At 37.6% G+C, this 22,984-nt stretch overlaps 1 protein-coding gene across 2 annotated transcripts in view; it reads left to right on the forward strand.

The window, feature by feature from the left end:
* Nucleotides 1–13,058: 13,058 nt before the first annotated feature.
* The window catches only part of LOC120317501 (myosin light chain kinase, smooth muscle-like), an 83,863-nt gene continuing 73,937 nt past the window's right edge, over nucleotides 13,059–22,984 (forward strand). Inside the window, exons 1-4 of one of the 2 annotated variants that reach the window (XM_039364151.1) lie at nucleotides 13,059–13,230; nucleotides 14,251–14,448; nucleotides 18,086–18,332; nucleotides 22,700–22,780. In XM_039364151.1, coding sequence (XP_039220085.1) covers nucleotides 13,191–13,230; nucleotides 14,251–14,448; nucleotides 18,086–18,332; nucleotides 22,700–22,780 — 566 coding nt within the window. In that variant the 5' untranslated portion in view covers nucleotides 13,059–13,190. Of the gene's footprint in view, nucleotides 13,231–14,250; nucleotides 14,449–18,085; nucleotides 18,333–22,113; nucleotides 22,441–22,699; nucleotides 22,781–22,984 lie in introns of those variants that run through there. The other variant, XM_039364152.1, reaches the window with a different exon arrangement.

A 22,984-nucleotide genomic window follows, 5' to 3' on the forward strand; every position in this document is an offset into this window, starting at 1 on the left:
TACCCAAGCACTCCAAATTTGTTGGCGATGTCCATTTTGCTCTTTGAGTTCATGGTGACCTAACCCTAACCCTAAGTGGAATTTTCCTCCAATGGGATCTTTCCATGAATTTTACCAGGAAAGATAGATAGGGCAGCCTACAAAAGTAAGCATGCTCCTAACCATACCCAAGTATTCCGAGTTTGTTGGCGATGTCCATTTTGCTCTATGAGTTCATGGTGACCTAACCCTAACCCTAAGTGGAATTTTCCCACTATGGAATTTTCCCATGTATTTTACTAGGAAAAATAGATAGGGCAGCCTACAAAAATAAATGCCCCCTATTCATAACCAAACACTCCAAATTTCTTGGCGATCTCCATTTTGCTCTATGAGTTCATGGTGACCTAACCCTAACTCTAAATGGAATTTTCCCACTATGGAATTTTGCCATGTATTTTACCAGGAAAGATAGATAGGGCAGCCTAGAAAGGTAATTACGCACCTAACCATACCCACGTATTCCGAGTTTTTTTGGAGATGTCCATTTTCCTCTATGAGTTCATGGTGACCTAACCCTAACCCTTAGTGGAATTTTCCTCCAATGGGATTTTCCCATGTATTTTACCTGGAAAGATAGATAGGGCAGCCTACAAAAGTCAGTGCCCTCCTAACCATACCCAAGAAGTCTGAGTTTGTTGGCGATCTCCATTTTGCTCTATGAATTCATGGAGACCTAACCCTTAGTGGAATTTTCTTCCAATCGTATTTTCCCATGTATTTTACCAGGAGACATAGTTACGGCAGACTAGAAAAGCAAGTGCCCTCTTAACCATACTCAAGTATTTCAAATTTGTTGGCAAAGTCTATTTTTGTATCTGAGTTCTAACCCTAAGTCCATGGTGGCACAACTATGTCACGCATGGCACATGTGGCACTAAAAACCCTGTCCGTGGGCACGCGGGCTGTCGCCCCAGTCCTAGGCCTTCAGCTTGGTTTTATGAAACCTTTTTGCTTTAAGCCTTCACTGCTGTGTGCAAAACGAAGGCTCAATCAATCAATTTCAACTTCTCACAAGAAAAAAAAGATCTCGTAAAGTTGGAAATCATTAATTGGAGCATCCAACGATACATAAGTTGGTTTTGGGTTGCAGTTTGGGCACTCAGTCTCTAAAAGGTTCGCCATCACTGACTTAGTCTATTTCAGGCAACAATTGTAGCATTTCCTCCTTCATTAAGTAGATTGGACTGAGAGTGAATTTTTGGCATCAAGTCCAGTAGTCTTTCATGACTTAGAATGTATTTGAACTTGATTTCCTTGATCCTAATTCAATAACTTATTTAATGTACCACTTTGACTCTCCATTTTCTTTTTCACATTTGCCACAGGATTCTGTAGTCAACCAGTTTAAAAATACTTTTCTGGAGCTTGTCACAATTTCCTTTTTTACCATCCAGAGTAGTTCACAATCATCTGCAAACTTTGAGAACTCAGTCTAAGTTGGAATCATTTATAAACAACTAAAAAAGCACCAGCCCTAACATAGATGCTTGAAGTCCTCCATTTCTTACATCTCTCTGTTCAGAAAATGTCCTATTTATTTCTATTTTTGCTTTCTTCTTTGCTTTGCTTTTTTAGTCAATTAGTAGACCATAAAAAGACAACTTCTCTTACCTCATGTCTCCTAAATTTACTCAAAATTGTTTGATGAGAAACATTATTAGTATCAAATAGAAGTTTTATCTTCATCTTATAAATAACTGGATGATTTGTCATAGGAATTTCCCTATCTCCACCAAGATATCTTGGAATTCACCAGTTTTTACTAATGTGACATCCTATTATTTACAATATTTTGCTTAGAGTACTTTGATAAATCTGTTCATTTAATTATTTGGTGAAAAGCCAACCAGTTGATAGCATATACCTATCAAAATACAAAACAGTATATAAATATTAAAAAGTTAGAGTTAAAAGTTTAGATAGAAAATTTTCCTTGTGACAGAAATTTAATATCTTTGTCTATGGATAATTCATGTAATCTCCTTAGCATTAAATGTTTTTGTTAGAGAGCTATAGTCCTCATAATCTGCTTATAGCAGCCATTCATTGATCAGCAGGCTACCAGATTAGAGTCATCTAAAATCTTTTTAGAACAGCTGCTCTGAACAGGTTATCTCAACCCAGAGATGCTGGCTGCAAAATACAATTTGGGGGTTCCAGGTAAGATTCTGTTCCAGTTAGTATAAAAGGGAATATGTTTATTTATTGTGGCTATTTATTTATAAAATTTATTTGCCGCCCATCTTATATCCAACAACTCTGGATGGCTTTATTTGTTGTGGCTATATATTTATAAATCATAAACATATCTCTTTATAAATAGTAATCATGCTAAAGCAAAGGTGATAGTAACACAGTAATTATTGGTTGGTAACTTTAAGTATAACTCTGCTTGATACATAAACTTCCAAGAGATGGGTCAGATGTTTTATCTAAATTATTAACTTATTTTAGAAAAATAATAACATTTCAACAGTCATGTATTATTTCATAACTTGGTATATTGATTTTAGTAGGTCTGCTTTATACAAATTAATTTGAGTCCTGCCCATTAGTATGCAAATTGTTTTAATAGAATCAAAATTAACAGTAACACAAGGCTGTAACATCTATAAGCATAGAAATGTTACCATAGCAACTCCATTTTATTGCATTGTTTAATCAATTTATATCTAAACTTTGAGGATGCTAAAGACAGGATAGATATTATTTTTGATGATTTAGAAAGTGGCTACACTAAATCACCAATGATTTTTGCAGATATTTCTCCATTTCTGGAAAATATGTAAACTATCGATAATCTGAAAGGTTTTAATTTAGAAAAGAAATTATGTGTGTCTGCTTCTTTAGATTTGTATGACTAAGGAATATAGAGGCATACTGTACATCCAGTATGAAAGCCATTATAATTTGACATCCTATAGATATGTTGGAGCTGAGACTTTTAGAATTATCAAGCAGCATAATCAAATTTGCAACTCAGCAATTTTAGAATGCTATCCTATGGAACAAAATTACAATACCATTATGTTATGGTTCATATAATTGCTCAGTCAACATTTATTAGGAGTTTTAGGACAAGCTCAGCACTATTTACACACTACAAAAGTTTTCAAGACTTTTGGAGGGCAGACTAGCTATAGATATAGGTACAGATAAATTAAAACTATAGCCTTTCTGTATTACTATTCTTTAATTACTCCTTGAAATTGAAATTTTCCACTTCAAAATGCAGTGTGTTCTTCATATGGTTCTTGCACATTATTTACAGCATTTCTAAGCCATGACTGAATATCCTTGGCAGCAGGTGCTACATCATGGAATCAGTCCACATGTTAAGGAAGAGTGATGAGGTTGCCTTGTATATAATTGCAATAGAATGCACCGTGATTAAGAGATGTCTATTTTATGTTCTTGGCCCTCCCTGCAAAACCCAGAATGGAGCCCTCAGGAGTTTTCCCTCCTAAAGTGTATGACTGTTTAGGATTGATGCTCACTCTGTATGTTCCTAAAGTATATTTCTAACATATCAGTACACATAATTAAAGCTGTGTTATACATTTGAATTTGCCATGAACATTTTTTTCTGACCATTAAAATATTTCACAGTAGGGAAGTCTTTTCTATCTGGAAAAAAAGGGAATTATGTTCCTGTCATGTGCCAATTGGTATGATCCTTTTCTGTAATGTTATGGTATTGTTTTGAATGTTTAATTTGTGGGATGTTTCATCCATTTCCAACAGTGTGTATTTTCACCATACTCATAATATCCACTAATGCTTTATTTCCTCCTTGAATTTTCAATATCATTTTCTTTTCTCTTTCTTTTCTCAATTTATATGCATTCATTTCCCAGGTTTATTTGCAAACTAAAAGTTCTTCTGTTTCAAATATTTTAATTTTGTCTTTATATCTATTAGCATAAATAATTATTGTTATAGAAGTTTAATCTGGTATATAATAGTTGCATCTGTCAATTACTTTTGTAAATCATTTTCTTTCTTTTTAATTTCACCCAAAATGGTCTGCATTTTTTCTTGAGACCTTTTTTTAAACTCTTGATTATGATGAATTAAAATAAGCTCACATAAAAGCTTTACTGGCATCCCAAATGGTCTTTTAGTCCATTCCTTTATCTAAGTTGCTACCAAAGAGTTCAGTTAGTTTCTTCGTACAGTTGTCCATTACCAAGCCTTCGTTTAGTCTCTATCTAAAAGTTGTAGATTTTCTCTTAAGCATCAAATTGATAGGGTTGTGATCAGAAGAAGCCTTAAGTAGAACCTCCATCTTAGAGATTTTATTTGCAAGATTCTTAGAAATCCATATCATAGCAATTCTTTAAAAGTATCTATGTATTTCTGAAAAATAAATATATATCCTAGAAGTACCATAACTCTGTTTCCAAGTATCCACCAAGAACAGATTGTTCATCATATATTTAAAAAGATTCTGGAAAATTGCCTTGGTTAAGTTTAATTTCCTTATCTGAAATTCTATAAAACTGTGGAGCAACTACTTCATTCCAATCCCCCATTATGCACCAGTTCTCATATGAAAACAGTCATTTGGTCCATAAGATAATTAAAAAGCTCTGCTTTATGACTTCTGGTCTGATACCATCACGAGATGGGTGGAAGAAACCGGGGCTCCGGCTTCTTAGCCCGAATTCATTTGGTCCAGCAATCCCAAGGGGTCAGAAAGTTGTCCTGAAGGGGCATCGAAGAAGAAGGAAAACTTTGGGACTTTGGACCAGATGGCAGTCGGTCCAAATGAACCGAAGAACCTCTTCAAAAGGACAGAAGAAAGGCTGCCTGTAAGCACAGGCAGTCCAAGTCATCATCAGCTGGAAAAAAAGGTGTTGCGGCGCGCCACAGAACAGCTGATTGTCAACAAGGTGCTGAAACTGGAGTGAGATTGTTTTTATTCCTCTTCCTTATGGACTTGGAAAGAGTGATCCCCTGATTGGAAAAAATCTCCACAGTAAAGACCCCAGAAAGACTAGGGGAGAAGGGAGTTAAAAACGGCGAGAAACTACAAGAGGTGGAAGGAATTTAAGGAATATAAAAAAATACCTAAAAATGGAACTCAGACTGACTTAAAGAAAAACTGTTTAACCCCCAGGATGTGGGAAATCTTTTTAGATTCAATTTTCAGGGGAAATAACTTAAAGAGAACTTTAAAAAAAAACTTTGAAAAAACCTTTTAAACCCAGATATAGACAGTATAGTGAATAAGGATATCTAGTGGTGAAAGGAGATACTACAGCAATACCAAATATTAATAGAACTTGAAAAGTTTTTGACCTTAAAAAGCTCTGCTTTATTCTCATTTGGAAAATAGAGGGCAGCAATTACAGATTTAATCCCTTACATTTCAGCCTAATATGAAATGTAACTACTATGTTCCTCTGCCAATAATTTCGGTTCAAGTCTGGATTAATATACCAAACTACTTCATTAAACTTTTTTAAACTTACTGATATAAATTCTTCACTCAAAGTCTTACAGATCAGATACTTCACATCTAGTTTGTGTGTGTGTGTGTGTGTGTTTTGGAAACAAATTTGTCTTATTTTAGTTTTCTCAAATAGTGAAAAGATTTGGGTGAGGAGATTTTTCACTATTGTTGAAAAATAAAAATTATTCCCTGAAGTTTATCCCAGCAAAACGGAATCCTTTTCTGCTTCAAAAATATCTGATAGGAAAAAATAATTTTTCCTCTCATGGAAAATCCTCATGGGAATTGCCTTCAAAATAGCAGCCTTTAATTCAAAGAAGGAAGCCCTTCATTTATAAGTTCAACCAATTGGTGGCACAGCAGATTTTTTAAAAAAAAACCCAAAGCCTGTTGCAGATTCATTAAGAAGTAAAATTTCAATTTTCAGTCCTTCAAAAATAAAAATTAATTCTGTTTAAATACTTTTAGTCTCTTTTATTTCCAAATTTTGAGAGTCAAAAAAATACCAGTAAAATTTTCCAACTTTTTAATTGAAATGTAGCCAATGAAGAAAAACTCCAAAGAGAAGTTTATTTGTCCCAAAGAGTCTCTCTTTAGCTGCAAAAATGAATAAATCCAAAAATTGGTTTAGAAACAAGGAAGGTCAGTTTTAGTTCTATAGATTTGGCTACATCACAGCTGTAAACTTGATGAAAATCCTTCTCCCCTCCCATCGCTCAACTTACTCATGAGAAGCAACAATGCTTGGGCCATGTTGATAAATGTCTAGTGTCCTCCTTTGATCTGGAGGAAGAAAGGCCTCCTGCTATACAGGGAGCAAAATAAGCTGTGATATCATCTTCAAGAGCATCTAAACCAGGGGTAGTCAACCTTGGCTCTTTTATGACTCGTGGACTTCAACTCCCAGAATTCCTGAGCCAGCTGGGAATTGAAGTCCACGAGTCATAAAAGAGCCAAGGTTGACTACCTCTGAATTCTAAACTGCCATTTTCCCCACCAGAAGTCCAAGATAGTAACACTCCTTGACAGTCAGAACATCCCTGTACATCAGAATAGACGCCACATTGACCATGTGTACTGCATCATATATTGGCCCTGTGACAAATCTAGATCACCATAGATGTTCAGTACTCCTGAGTTGCCCCAGTCAAACCACATCAAAGTTAATGTTGAAGTCCATCAGCACTAATTTTGAGGGTTTCCAGTGTCAGCGCTGTCCTTTTCATGTACCATGTCTGGTTTATTGTTCTATATAGTGTCCTACTGGGGAGGCCAACCTACCTCCCTGACCTAGTCTCTGTTACCCAAATTAAGATTTGATTATGATTTTGACTATGAAGACCTTTCAAAGAAGCTGTTCTTACTGCAGGAAACAATTCTTATCAACCTTGGAATAACTTAGATTACAGTTAAGGAAAAAAAAAACTGCAGAATATTGGTTTGCATTTAAAGAGATGGAATTGTTGCTGGATAGCATGTTTTGTATCATTAAATATTATCACAAAGTCTTGAAAGTAGTTCAGCCAAAAGAAAAGCTGCTTTATTTATGTCTAATAGAGTTGTTGCAACTGACATGACCATATCTGGGATTAATTGCATTTCTCTTCATTTAAGCCAATGGGGTGAGGAGTGGATTGCCCAATTATTTAGATAAGCAATGTATCTATTTATTGCTAGACTGAAAAAGTTATCTCACAGCCATTAGGCTGTGACTGGGTTGTGTTTAGGGGTCATTGTGTGTATATACAAAATTGCTGAGAAGGTTTGCTTTCTCTCAGTCTCATCTTTTTGTCCAATTCCAGACATAGCAAAAGTAGATGCTTTCCCTGATGGGAAAATCCAGGCTGAGCTATGAAGAAAAAGGAAATTAAAAAAAACAAAAAACAAAAACCAAATTCACGAATGTTATGTTGATTGTAATATTGTAACACCTTTTTAATGTTAAGCTGTGTTTGTGGGATTGCAATTTTAAAAACACTTTTTGTAGCAAGAAACAGAAACCAAATGACTTTGCGTTTTGGGTTCCTGTTAAGCAACCTGTTTCTCCCCCTTGAATTAGCAGTGTTAAAGCACAAGCAGGTGGGGTCCAGATGTAGACCAGGAGGGAGGTGAACTCTGTATTGTTGAACATTTTATTTGAAACATGCTGGTTGAGTGATTTGGCTTCGTGGATATTTGTATAGCTCCTTCTCTGTATGCTTAGCAAACTAGCACTTTGAGAGTTAAGTGTTTTTCTGCAGCTCAGTTGATTTATGAGACTGGGAGCCAACACAATATTTTAATCACCATAAATGGTCAGTATTGCTGAGCATGTATGTCTGCGAAGGATTCAGGCTAGGCGTTATTTGGCTGCCTTATTGTAAAGCTCTGGCAAACAGACTCCTTTGGCCGATTTAAATCTCTTTTCCTGAAACTAAACATTAGGGATTATGTCCCCGCTGTACTAAATTTGGATTTAGTTTATTTTGATTAGAATTTAGTGATGAGAAAATAAAGCCACTGTTTGATTAGTTTTAAATTTGCAAGTTTTCTGTTATAAAGGGAGAAAAGCTATTGAAATGATAATCAATCATTTGATGGACAGGAAATAGGCAACACAGTCAGCTCAGTACAGTCAACACCAGAACCAAGACAAGAAGAAAAATATATTGAAAGTTGTGAATAAGTATTAAGAAATGAATGCACATTCCCCCTTTTGTATTTTTAATATCTGCAAAGGTTTTCACAAAAATGTCCAAAAATGTGGCCCAATTTCTCAGGCTTTCAGGACCTGCTAAAGTTTTGAGAACAGAAGGACTTGTGACAGCAATATTTATAGGAGATTTTCGAAGACTAAGAATAGAAATTTGGCCACTCTTGGGCACAACAGGGAATTCCTCAAATCTAAAAAAAAAAAAGACATTTTCTCAGTCTATTCTGAGAAATCATTCCACATTTACACTATGTTATATGTTTATCCATAAATAGTGTGGGGAAAGAGATCTATCTACATATTATATATAGCAGTTTCTCCTCTCCTTTGCCCCTCTTCCCCCATATTTTGATTACATTTGGAGGCACTTAACATAACCTGGCCATATGAGAAATAAATGAGAGATTACTTTTATGAATTACCCATGTAAGATTGCTGAAAGTTGAAAGGGAATAAAAGAAAATGTGAATCAAACCATGGGTCTTTGAAATCTTAACTCTTCGATGAGATGCAATGTTTGTGCAATATTAAGAGCAGTAGAAGTCCATGGATTGGCTAAGAAATGCTAGCAGCAATGATTACTGCCTTCCCGTTTGCATTGCTGGATGAATCAGACTGCCAGCCAGTCCGATACTAATATGAGTTCTTGAAGTATATTGTTAAGCAAGTGAAGAAACATTAGGAAGGTACTTTAGTGCATTCCCATTTTAGTACATCAATCCCCAGAAAGGGGAATGTAGAATCTTGAAATTGGCACGTGAATTAATATCCTTTCAATTCCCTGATAGTTTTGGCTGTGATCATGGGAAACTGTCATATGGGCAGAAGAAAATAAAGTAGAGCAGAGGGCACTTTCTACATTCTGAAAAAAGTATTCTCTGGAAGAAGCACTTGAACCTAAATCTCTGGGGAGCTGACTCAAGGAGCATTGTATGCCACTCACAGTTGGGATGCTAATAAAAGATGGCCCTTTTCATTCATGAATAAGCTGCAGCATTAAGTAAGAAGGAGTGCTGTGGGAAAGTTGTTTATGAACTTTATATGTAATAAAAATGCTTTTTATGATTTAGACGTTTCCATTTCCATTTCTGACCATTCAAACTAAGCATGGCCATTTTTAGATAAGTAATTGGAGAAGCTGCTTCTTGTTTTCTCATTGGAATCTGCATCCTGTGTCATTATAGCGTCCTAAGGTTGGAGTGCAAAGTATTAAAACTGAAAGGAAGAAACAGATATAAATGGGCCAAGGGATATTGTAAGATGACAGATACAATTTAAAAAAAAGAATTGGAAGTAATTGTTCCTGCTTTCTTGTTAAAGTTCTCTTTAATCTTTCCTGTTCTCTTGTTCAAAAGCAAAATATGTAGATTTTAGTATCAGTTCTTAGTGACCAGTGATGAGTTATTACTCAACTGATTCTTGAACAATGGGTTTTGGAATAAAGTTTGTGTTATTGTCATGCCACATTTATAATTGCCCTGCTCATTTCAATGTGGTAAGAATATATAGAATAACTACTGACCAAAAGAGGAGATTTAATGACAAAATTGATCAATTATTTGATGAGAAGATTTTCCTACAAAGAACAAGAAGAAAACATTTAGTTAATATATTTAGATGGGTTAAGTAATAATAGAAATTATTAATTAAAACCTGCCTCAATATAAATATGAAAGAAGTCATATCTGTTATAAACCACAGCAGTAGAAGTTAAAATCTTTGATATTTTTAAAAAATATTTATTAATGGGCCATTGGATTTATTTTTATTAAAAAATAATTATATTGCCACTTACAGTGCATTTATATGTCCATAGAATATCTAAAGCTTTTTAAAAAATGTATGGCAAGCTTCATTTCTTAAGTGTTTTTATGTGCTCGTGAAATAAATGTAAAGTACTCATAATTTTTCTTCCCGAACATCACATAAAGATTATAACCCAGTTAGTTCTATTAATAGTTTGTGGATATTGAGAGTCATAGTTTCTAAGGCAGTGGTTCTCAACCTTTTTAATGCCGCGACCCCCAACTGGTCGTAAGTTGAGGACTACTCAACCGGTCGTAAGTCGAGGACTACTCAACTGGTGCAGCACCGTTTTCAGAATGGGACTTTTGGCGGGCTCAGCAGGGCAGAGACAGCCTGGACAATTCCTATTGGCTTTTGAAAGCCAATAGAATTAGACTCTATTCAAGAGAGTCTATTTTATTGGCTTTCAAAAGCCAACAGAATAAAAGGGAGTAGCACAGCTAAGGAAAAGGGGGGAAAATGGCGGACTGCGTTGTTTGGCGACCCCCGTGAAATGGTCGTTCGACCCCAAATGGGGTCCCGACCCATAGGTTGAGAACCACTGTTCTAAGGTAAAGATGGCAATTATGTCAACAATCAGTATGGCATGATGTCATGGTTCTGACTAATGAAACACTTCAAAGAACTTCCAGGTAAGGTTTGCCCTAAAAGCCTTTATTATCAGTGTAACAGACTGATGGCACTTCATGTATGGTTTGTGCCAGAATCTGAATTCCCCTTGCTTGCATCTAACTTTTCTTGTTAAACCCCTCCCTTATTTTGCAGTCATAAATCACATCTTCCAATTAGCCCGGAGGGCAAAGATTCACTTCTGTTCCTTTTCCCAGGCTTTCCTTAAGTCTCCTCCCGTTCTCTATCATCTGAATTAACTCTAAAAATACCAGACAGTTCTGTATATTTTGTCAAAGCAATAATATCCTATATTAACAGCATTGACACAGTAATAACTAGCTTCAAAGCTAAGTAGTACAGGGCAAAAAAATCCATTAAACAATAGGAGGGCTAAGAGAAAGAATTACTGGAATTAAATTATAGTTATATAAAAAGAGAATTGTACCTTCATCATGACAAAGGAGCATGAATTGTTTAAGTGGCTTCTTGTAGTGTGCAAGTAAAAATTCTTAGCTAGACATGCCATAAAGTCTGGGCCAAGAGCCCAGTTAAGCCATCCTGACTGAAGCATCCAGGAAATTCTAGGAAGACATACCAGTCAGCCTAACATGTAAAATGTTTGTCTGTTTTAAATGCTAGCTAATTAAGTGTTAAATGAGAACAATATACCATAAAATAATTTTTTTTATTTGCATGAAGTTTTATTCTGGAATTTGTAGGTCAGGTTATTCCTTTTGCTGTACTCCTTCTTGTAAATATGAGGAGAAAAACCAGCTTGTTAAACCATTTCCTTTCACTAAAACGAAAACTCCCAATTTCAGTCTACAGAAGAATCATATCAATGGTTGCACCCTAAAAACAGAGGAGATTAAAACAGGTCTTGGGCCTTCAGTGGACATAGGGCTTATTTGCAAGTTGGAGATATTATTTGCCCCTGAAATCATTATCACTATAATAGGAGTGCTATGGAGGCCCAGAAGAGATGCTGATGACCTGCATCTGGTTCTAAGGCTACACCTTTTGCATCCTGATCTAAAGTCAGTTCGGCTGCCTAAAGATGATTTTTACAAACTTGATGGGATTTAATCACCAATTGCAACAATCATGGAATTGAGTTTTTCCTAACAATAAAATATCTATCTTTCTTGAGTTCTCTTAAGAATGTATTTCTTCCATATAGTATAAGGTACATTATATAGTACAAAAACTATATCCTCCGCTTTCTAAAACATTTGCTCCTTGGCGCTTTAATCTGTGGTTCCCAGCATCCCATTCCCTCCCCACTCCAATTTTCATTGTCTTTATTATTTCTTACACTTTTAATCCCTTTATTCAGGGTGGAGTCAGGGTGACTGAATGGAGCTGAGCATTTTACTGGCCAGATGCCCTTCATGACACCTACATGGAGTTCACAGTAGTTATTTTCTCTTTTCACCCTGATAGAGAAACATCTGCCCGCTGCCTAGGACTGAACTCTCAATCTTAGGAGTGGGAGGCGAGCATCTTCACCTCTAGGCCAATGGGCTGCTCTTATTATACTAATAGCTGCAAAAAAATCTATCTCAATCTCCTAAACGTCTTTTTTCAATACACTTCCTAAGATAGCTGCTTGCTAAAAACAATTTGACATCGGTTATATTTGAGCCAAATAGCATACTTCAGGCAAGAATAATTGTTCTCATTATTTATACAAACTTTCTAGGAAAAAAATGAATGGCAAAGATCTTGTAGAAAATTTCTCAACAGAGTAATCCAAAATTAGGATATGATTTACTACTATTTTTTATATCTATCTTTATAAGGTGACCAACCGTCCTCCTTTAGGGAGGACAGTCCTCCTTTTGTAAGTTCTGTCCTCCCTTGAAAAGTGTCCTCCTACATGTCCTCCTTTTCGATATTTTGAAGACTAATCTGCAGGGCTTTTTTTTCCTCACAAAACGCTCAGAACGGTGTTCCGGCAAACTTTTTTTGATGTTTTTTTTTTCAACTTTTGCATGAGCTGTGCTACTCCTGCTATTGGCATTCGAAAGCCAATAGGAATTGCTGCTGAGCGCGCCAAAACACCCGGCTGGCAACTTTGCACATGCAAGTTGTCTGTATTATTGTTGCAACGAATAAAATGTTTCTTTTATTTACAATATTTTTTCTTCAATTTATTTGTGTCCTCCTTTTCATTGTAAAAAAGTTGGTCACCTTAATCTTTAACAAAATATATGTAAATAATAAAATTGGTGTTGTGTGTTCTATAGCTATTTCAGAAGTTTTTACTTGAAAATTAACTAAATTAAACTACTTGATTAGTAATAATAATCCGTAAATGTAGAACTATACTTGCTTGTGTAGATTTCTGATAAGTAGTGTTGAGTCTTTGTACATTGGAAATGGTTCTATCCTATTAAGTTATTTTCTGATAAGAGTACGGTAATTGAATCCTTTTACAAGATTTCCTTATGGGAAACCACTATGTCTCTTATTTAAGCAGAAAAGAGAAGCAGAATTAAACTAGAAAATGCACATCCTGTTGCAGCCAATAAAACCTTTCCTCCAGTCCTCCTGAAAGGGCTAAGTGATCTCAAGGTAATGGATGGAAGCCAAGTGATTATGACAGTAGAAGTTTCAGGTAAATATTTCTGCTTTCTAGTGGGCTACTTGGGAGGAAAGGCAGTATAGAAATAGAACTAAATAAAAAAATAATAAACTATTCAGAATTTTAACAGGGGTGTTATGCTTTGTAATCAAGCAGATTTGTTTGCCTTTGATTCATATTATCTCTTTATCCCTTTTTTAACTTTTTATCATTAGAGAAGACAGGGAAAGTAGAGTCTAAGGTAAATAGATGGCTCTACTGCCACTGTAGAATAAAGAAGTGCTTGAAATTTGAAGAAAAGAAGTTAAAAGCAATCCATGTTTGGTATGGCTAAAAAGCTAGGATATTTTCATGCAATTTTAAGATGGTGGCCTTCTTTTTATGGAATATGTTAATGTTAATTTTAATAAGTTAATTATATTATATGTTTTTGTACATTTCTTTGTAGCTTGGCCAGACCCTGTTTGGTTAGGCTATAAAACTAGTACAAACAAAAAATAGAACCCTTTATCTACATTTATGGAAGAGTGAGAAATGATTTGTGAAAACTCAGTTTTTCTATTGAATAGTGAGATTAAATGGGATGCAAAACACAATGAGAAAAGTGCCTAGAGCACATCTGAAGAAACTATTACTTCTATTTTTGCAAAATATATTTTCAGAAGATAGAAAAAAGGATGGGGGGGGGGCAGTTCCAGTAACTCTGGTACATAATATGTATGTTTGAACACATGTTTGGCTTTTGATAGGAGCCCATAAAATAATAGTTGATCAGACACAGGTGCATTAATGTTACTAAAGCCAAAGAATTGGTCTGTGTGTGCATGCCTGTATGTGCAGATAAGAATTCACTAACATATATATGTTCTATATTATATCCCTGTATTTTACTCAGAATAGAGCTTTTTAATATTGCTATGGCAGCAGGAAGTCCATGTGACTTTCTTGTTCTGCCTTATCTTATAGTTGCAGTTGGCCTAATAGAATAGTTCATAGACTTCCCCTGCTGCTTTTGTTTTATCTGAAACACTTCTGTTTTGTTTTATGGCTCAGCTAATCCACCTCCTGAAATAATTTGGCTTCACAATAGTAAAGAAATCCAGGAAACAGAGGATTTTCACTTTGAGAAGAAGGGCAATGTGTATCGCCTCTGTATCCAAGAGGTATTTCCTGAGGACACAGGAGAATACACCTGTGAGGCCTGGAATGACTTGGGAGGAATTCATACTGAAGCAACCCTGACTGTACAAGGTAAAGTGTTTATGTCTATATGCCAACAGGTATGCATGCACGTGCACACATACGTTTTCTGCATTTTTAACAGCTACACAGGAAAGTATTCAAAAAATCGAGAACTTCCCTGTCTCTCTGAAACTCCATAGTTTCCCTTTATATACAATTTTAATGGATATTTGGCCTTATTGTTCATTCTGCTTCACTAGGAAGAATGTACTCTAATTTCTATAACCAGAAAAGAAAATATTAAATGAGAATACATAGGTTGTGGTGTGTTTCTGTAAAGGATAGAAGTGTATGAATGTGACTGAAAAGTTAGTTCAGAAACTTGGGTATGAATGCAACATTTTAAGTTCAAGTTACAATTAGTATATTTCTATCTATTGTTTTCTTATTTATGGGTGAAACAATGGTGTATATGTATATATGTTTGTAGGTATGTATAATTACAAGCAGTTACATTTATTTGCTCAAGCACCTGATGGAATGGAATATTTAAAGATAGAACTTATGTGTATTAATTACCAAAATTGCAATAATATACTGCCATGTGCTTAATGACCTAATTTGGACATTTCATGTGTTTAGCTAACCACAGGCCATAAAACAATGGCTTTGAGTAATCTAAACAAGCAAAGAGGGAGGGAGCCTATATGTTGCATGCATGGATACAGACATAGCGTCTGTCAGCAATTCCAGAAACCAAATATGTCTTTTCCCAGAATTGCACTGTAGCCATTCTGGGAAAAGTTGCTGGTGCTGCCACTTTTAAGGGTTACCAGAGGGTGCTGTACAGGTGACCCTGAAGCACCATTTTTAGTCTTCAGATCTGAAATAATGCACTGGCCTATTCATAGAGTAGCACTTTCAAAAAGAGCCTTAAGGTAACCGTAGCTGAACCTATGGTACTAAAGCTAAAGGAAGCGCAGCTCAGCTATTCTGAGTATAGTGAATGGTGGCAATTAATTTTTGTGAAGAGAGTAAGGCAAAACGTATAATGAAAGCAAATGTTATTGAGCCAGAATGAGACACCCAGCTGCATGAATATGCTTGTGGGAATATGGAAAGGGTAAAAGTATACTCAAATGCTTTACTTGAGCATATGCATTCATGTATATTATGTATCAGGGCAGGATGGGAACCTTCTGTTTTATTATTTTATCAAGGTCCAGATTCTACCAGGGGTCACATGCATGGGAGTGGAGGTCCAAAGCCAAGTGAATGAAGCCACTCCCTTTGCTCTCTTCCCACTCTCCCTCCTGCCTTTTCTTCCATAACCCTTTTCTCAGTTTTTCTTTACTTCTGGCTGCCCAGTCAGCTTTCAGAGAATATTGATGGAGTAAATAATAATGAAACAGTGAAGATAGTTTATGGAACATTTCCCAAGATCCACAGTAGATAATAAGGGGTTAATAATTAAACTCTTGCATAAACATTCTTATATGCACAAAGGTATTGTGGTGTGGAGCTGATCAGGGCTGTTAGATTTGGGCAATTAGAAAATCTGCAAACAGATGGTGATTAAATATGTTGTGTAAAGGTTCAGAGCTCGATAATAAGATTGTTCACTTTTTTCCCACCTATTATTCTCAGATATGATAGACAAATCCCAGCCTTCAGCTCATACAGGTATAGAAATCTAATCCATGCATCTGGAGGGCACTAGGTTGGAGAACGCTGCTTCAGGGTTTTGGAAAACTTGTACAGAAGTCAGGCATTTATTTGGATTTATTTATTACTAAGACTATAAAAATAGCTAGTAAGCACTACAAAGATAACTGTAGACATAAATGTCTCCTCCTGAGATTGTTCTGTACAAGGAGTAAATCTCAGTTAAGATCTTATCTTATCTTAAGATCTGATCTGATCTTCACTCTAGAGCAGGGATCCCTAACCTGTGGGCCGCAGCCCAGTAGTGGGCCGTGGCTTACTGGCTACCGGGCCGTGGGACAGGCTGGCCAGTGTATGCACACACACCCTTACTTGCGCTAGCACTGCAGCCATGGGTCATGAAAACAGGATGCCGCACAGTGGGGCGCAAAAAAGGAGCCACTGCTGTACCTTGGGGCGCAAAAATGGGATGATGCCGCCGCCATACCTCAGGCCACAAAAACGGGTCACTGCTGTGCTGCGGGATGCAAAAATGGGTGTCACTGTGCCACAGGGTGCAAAAATGGACCACTGTGTGCAAGGTGCAAAAACAGACGATGACATGCTGCCAGGTGCAAAAATGGACACCAGTGCACTGTAGGGCACAAAAACGGGCTGCTGCCATGCCATAAGGCACAAAAACAGGATGCCACCATGACACGGGGCACCAGAACGGGTCACTGCCATGCTGCAAGGGGCAAAAACGGCCACTGCCATGCTACAAGGTGCAAAACCAGGCTGCCGCCACACTGCAAGGCACAAAAATGGCCGCCGCCTCACCACAGGGTGCAGAAATGAGGTGCTGTGCCAAGCAAGAATGGGGCAGGGCTAGTGAGTATCACACGTGTGCTAGCCATGCCCCGTTTGCAGTATGCGCATGCTTGTGGCCCTGTGCGCTTGCACGCACACACACACATGTAAAATGCTTCCCCCTCCTTTTTCCTCCAGTCCGCCAGGTGACCTCTGCTCTAGAGTATGTGAAGCAGTCTCAATTTTGTTTAATAATATATTATTGTAAGTTTCACATCAGAGTTTTAGGATGCCAGGTACTGTTTTTTGGGAGACATTTCAAGGTTTGATTTTCCTATTCTTCATTTGTCTAGATATTTAAAACAAACATGAACTATACTTGTGTTTCTTCAGTTTATTTATTTAAACATTCTCTCCAGCCCACAGATCAGGTTTTTTTTAAGTACACAGAGTACCATCTGGGTTGTTGATTTTTGTTTTAAAGACTTCAGATTTTTGGAAACAAAAGAAACATGGAAATCTTCCGGGAAACTTTTTTTTTTAAGTCAAACACATTTGAAATGACTAAGCTACCATCTCTTTACCCTAGAGAAAACAATGTTTTCACTTGTCTTTTTTTTTCAAAATCTTTCCTTCTGTATTTATAGATCACGTTTATTTTTCTCCTTTTCTTTGAACTAATTGTAATCACATTAGACATGCTGTTGCTGTAACTATTATGGAAAGTTGTGTTACAGCAAGCACCGTAATTCAGATGGAGATTATCTGAGGTATTGTTAGCTTCCCCAGGAAAAGGGATGGAGGGATATGTACGTAACATGCAAGTTTTCTACATGTTGTGCAAAGTGACTTAGGATAAAGGCTGAATTTAAACTTCTGGTATTCTGAAGACTGACCTACTAACTCATGAAAAAAAGTGAAAGAAAACTTAAAATGAAGTGACATGATCCCTTACTGCATATTTCAGAACACAGCACTTCATAAGTTTGTTTGCACTTTCACAAATGGCTGCTGTGATAGGCATGGCTATTGAGGGAAGTATCTGGGGTACAGGTTGACTATTTCTTCTATATAGGGAATTGTCAAAGATTACTGCTGCTGCCGCACTAGCCAGAATATTGTGAGTAAGCATATGCATCCAAAGCCAAGTATCCATAAAATGGTTTGTCATGTAGCCTCAAATGAAATTCAACACGTGATTCCAACAGTGTTTTCTCTCTGCCTGTCTTAACATTTTTTCTTTGTGTTGCAGAACCTCAGGATGGTATTCAGCCATGGTTTATTAGCAAACCACAATCAGTGAGAGCAGTAGTGGGGCAGAATGTCATTATTTCTTGTGCCATTGCTGGAGATCCATTCCCCACAGTTCATTGGTTCAAAGATGGAGGGGAAATAACAACAGAAGCGGGCTATGAATTCCTACAAAATGAAGACATCTTTACCTTGATTATAAGAAATATTGAACCTTGTCATGCTGGCCAGTATGAAATACAACTCAGGTGAAGTATATATTTATATAAAAGGAGTAACTCTTTCAGTCACCTAAACATAATTAGGCATTTTATTTCTATTGGTCTTTGCTTTCAAGCAAGTGTGTTCATTATATATTTTGGCTATGGGTTCCTAGGACAGTGATGGCGAATTTTTTAGAGACTGAATGCCCAAAACTTGCCCCCCCCACCCCTGTCCCCGCTCTGCCCTGCCCACTGGCCACCCATCACCTCCACGGCCCACCACAGATCACCCAGGCAGCCCAGCAGCGCCATGGCAGCCATGCCCTCTACCCGTGCCCCACAGCATCATCTGCACGCGATGGGGCGCAAGGGCAGAGTTTTGTCCCCAGCTACCATGTCCTTGGCTGCACTGCTTTGTGTGGGCCACGCCCAGGGGCAACTCTCCTCCAGGAGGGCTGCTAGTGAGAAGGGGGCCATGGGAGGAGGCTGGGTTGGGGAGACAGTGCGTGTGGCCACAGAGAGGGCTCCGAGTGCCGCCTCTGGCACCCGTGCTATAGGTTTGCCACCACTATCCTAGGATATCAGTGCCTAGGTTAGTTGCCATGTGGATTTCATATTAAACTATTGAAACAGTCAATATTTTCATTACAAGCAGTTGCTCTCCTGGCCTATTCTTAGTTTCTTTTATTAATTTGCTTACCTCTAGTAATTTTTTTAACATTCAATCTGCAATTCACATGTGATCCTATGTGCTTATTTGTTCTTCCTTTTCTCATAAAACAGTTAATTAGTCAGCACTCAGGAGAATCAAAGGCTTGCATTAAAATGCATACCTTCAGTGATAGATGAAACTCAAATCTTGAAGTACGCCTAGAGGATTCTAGAGTGAAGGTCCCACAACCAAGAAATCCTTCACTCAGAAGAATGCTTCCGAACATTGTCCACTGGAGGCAATTGTGATGCACAAAATATCATATTTGAACAAAACTTTGCATGGTGGAAGTATCCTCAACTTGCTATGATTTTTCAGAAAAAAAATATCTGGAATGTTTTGGTTATTCCACATTTTTGCTAGAACAGTTTTGGGTATTTCTACCATGGGAAACAATGGGATTCAGAGATAGCCCTTTGAACTGCAAAATACCTGGACCACCCAGATGTCATACAGGTGTAATCTGTTTGCTATCCCCTCACTGACTGGCTGGAGATCTGCAAGATAACCTTAACTCTCACTTACTCAGAACTGGGAGGTGTTCAAGAAATGGGAACCCAGAAGTGCCTTACCAAGTTTTGCAGATGGTCAGGAATGTTGACTCTCTCTTCCCCAGTATTTAAAGGATCCTCCCCCCTAGTTGGTTGCCAACACAAAACTTTTTAATCTGATAGAGTAAAACAATAGTTTTTAATCTGATAGAACAAGCATTGGTGAAAGAAAAACAAAAGAGGGATTTCTCCCCCAACACACACACACAGAGAGAGAGAGAGAGAGAGAGAGAGAGAGAGAGAGAGAGAGAGAGAGAGAGAGCTCTCCTTGGCTGCTCTCATTTGCATCTGAAATGGATATTCTTAGTAGCATTCAGAACAAAAGAATAACTAGGAGTCATAATTCATGCATATATCCTTGCTCAGCAAAACCTCTCTTGTTTTCACGCTTAAAGTGCTAAAGGCCAAAACTGTAACAAACATGTCAAATCAACTAGTTAAAACTGGCTTTTATAAGCCATACTATGGATTTCATCAACAGCATGCCACAACTTGGACTGAGTTAATACATATTTAAGCTAAATAGCCAACCAGTAGAGAGTATTTTTATATTCTTAAGTGCACTTTGAAGTCTCCATAAACAAAAAGGGCATGAGAGAATGTAGGGGACTGAATGGGCAGAGAACGAATAAAGACTGATACCAAACTTAAAAAAAAAAAAACCCCAAGAGCCAGAATTACTTCTTTGACTTTGCTTTCAAAATCAAAAAACACCATTAGCGATTTGCAATGCTGGCGTGTACAAAGCTGGTTGTGGTTTATTCAAACCATGATTAAACTCATTGTGCCTCTTCATGGCAGCTGATCACTAATACAAGCTTGAATCAAAGTTAAAAGCAACTGCTTCAAAATTTAATTTCAGTGTACAGGATAATTGTGGGATAATTGTTGATTACTAAACTTGATAATTACTGATTGCTGGAATCTCATGTTTTCAAAAGTTCATAACATGAAACAATTCTTTTTTAAAATAAAACTTAGAGCTGTGTGTCAGCTGTGCTAAATCCTCTCAGAATAAAGTAATTAATGTAACTAGTGCCAATCAATACTTGCTTCACAACAGCTTTTCCCCCAATATTGCAATAAAAACCTATGGATTCAAAACAATGAAAAGTCTTTTTATTAGAGTGTAATGTTAGGATTGGATCCTTTTTTAGGGCTAAAGCAGGGGTGTCAAACTCAATTTTATTGAGGGCCGCATCAGCATTGCAGTTGTCCTCGGGGGGGGGGGTAGGTGTGGCCAGGGTGGGCACGGCCTACTGGGTGGGCATGGCTGGAGTGGGTGTGGCCTACTGGATGGGCATGGCCAGCTCTACATCGTTCGCATCAAGGGTGCCTGTGGGGGCCTGGGCAGGAGTGGGACAGATCTGAAGGTCTCTGGCAGAAGGGGGTGGGGCCAGGGCAAGCGCCAAGGCATGGTCCACTGGAAGAGCCTGCCGAAATCCCTCCCTGGAGCCCATCAAGATGGATATGTGAAGTAGGCGAGGACCATTTGCTGGCCACTTCCAGGCGATGGTGCATTTCTTCATTCCTCACAAAGGGTGACACCTCCCCAGCATGCACCCAGGGGACGGGGCCGATGCAGCAGAGGCTGGTTCCTCACTGTTTCCAGACGGCCTTGTGAAGCTAAGACTGAATGTGTTTCAGCATAAATGGCCACCACAAAATTGTACATTGGCTCCCAGGCAGCTCGGGCCAGGGCCAAGGCAGAGGGGGCCATTCCCTCATTGTTTCCAGGATGGCTTCGCGGGCCACATGAAACCATGTTGCGGGCTGCATCCGGCCCCCGGGCCTTTTGTTTGACATGTCTGAGCTAAAGGCTAAATTCTGTTGGACAATGAAGTAGTTGGATGGAGTTTAATTTCGTCCCAAATGCCAAATGGACAAAATATACTTTTTTCCTTCCTTTCTGTCTCTCATCTATTGATCTTCGTATTGATGGTTTCCTTCTAAAATTAAGCTAAGGTTAATCTAAAAGTTATTTTTTTAGTTTTGATGGTTTTATTCACAATCACATTTATATAAGCTTGCCCCATCTGTCTTCCAGGATGCAAATTCTGATAGCATTCAGTTGGAAATATGATCCTCATTCCTAGTTTAGAAATTATGCTCTAATTGTATGGATCAAGCAAACTATAGTTTATTCAGTTATTTTAAGATTTTTTTAGCCTTGTATTTTATTTTGAGAACATTGTTGAAGTACAGCAAGCCTGAAAGTATAACAGGCATTTCTCTTTTTTTTTTTTTTAAAAAAAAAAAACACTTTTAGTTCTAATTTTGGGATGGCAAAATCTTGAAAATTCATCTGATATAATGTCTACCTCTTCTCCAGCAGTTGGCAGACAAAGCCCTTTTTCATAAAATGGCAAGCTGCTTAGGATGTGGTAGCAATGTTTACACAATCTGAGTTATGTCCCCCTCCCCCCCTTTTTTTTTACATCTCTTGGGGAGATGAACCATTTGAAGATGTATCTGCTATGAAGCGTAACATGGTACTGGGGGCGGGTGGGAAGAGGGGAAAGTATTTTAATGACTTTAATGGGAGTCATTTTCTTCAGGCATTTCTGGCATTCCTCTGCAAAAGGAAGAATAAGGGCTCAGCACCATATATGGTGACACTTTTATTATTATTTTTTTAAATATAAACATGCACAGGCTGAAACAATCCACAAGGGTTGATTATACTGTTTGATGGGGGGAGGGAAAAGAAGGAGCAGGGAAAGGAGACCCTGCTTTTAATGTCTTGGTGCTTGGAAAGTTAAAAGCTTGGTCTTCTATAAACAAAGACTGGGACAAGGATTGGAAAGAGTGTAGATGTTGTAAAGTGGCTCTTTTTTTTTTCTTTTCTTTCTACTTTTCTGCTACTTTTCCTCAGGTTACTTGTTTAGAGGTATATTCTCTTCTGATCTCCACCTGTAGCTTTATTTTGATGAGAAAAGTTTGGGTTGGGGGTGAGTGGGATGAGTGGGATGAGGAATGTTTCTTTCTAGCCAATGATGAAGTAGCTAACTACTACTGTGATGCTTGGCTGGGGAACAAAAAAAAAGATTCAGCATAGTGAAGGATTGATCTCTTCTGTGTACTATCTAACAGAGAGCAACTTTTTTTTTTTTTTTTTTGCCGAGTCTCAGTTTGTTGTACTTTTTCAGAAACCCAGTTGGAGAATGCAACTGTCAGGTATCTTTGATGCTGAGAGAAAGTTCATTTTCCAAAGAAGGAATGCAAAAAAAGTAAGTACAGTTCCCAGGAACTTATGTGGGTGGGTTTTATTTTTTGCTCGGCTAATTCTCTTTCCTTGTAGACTTGAGTTGGCTGCTGTTCAATCTAATCCCCAAATGTGACCCAACAAGCTGTTTTTATCATGCAGCTGACAATGTGGAACACTTTTTTAAAAAATTTAGCTCCCTTATATGGTTCCTGAAGTCATCATTGAT

This window comes from Crotalus tigris, unplaced genomic scaffold, assembly GCF_016545835.1.
Source record: "Crotalus tigris isolate CLP2741 ecotype Arizona unplaced genomic scaffold, ASM1654583v1 scf7180000019678.143050, whole genome shotgun sequence".
NCBI classification, from domain to species: domain Eukaryota; kingdom Metazoa; phylum Chordata; class Lepidosauria; order Squamata; family Viperidae; genus Crotalus; species Crotalus tigris.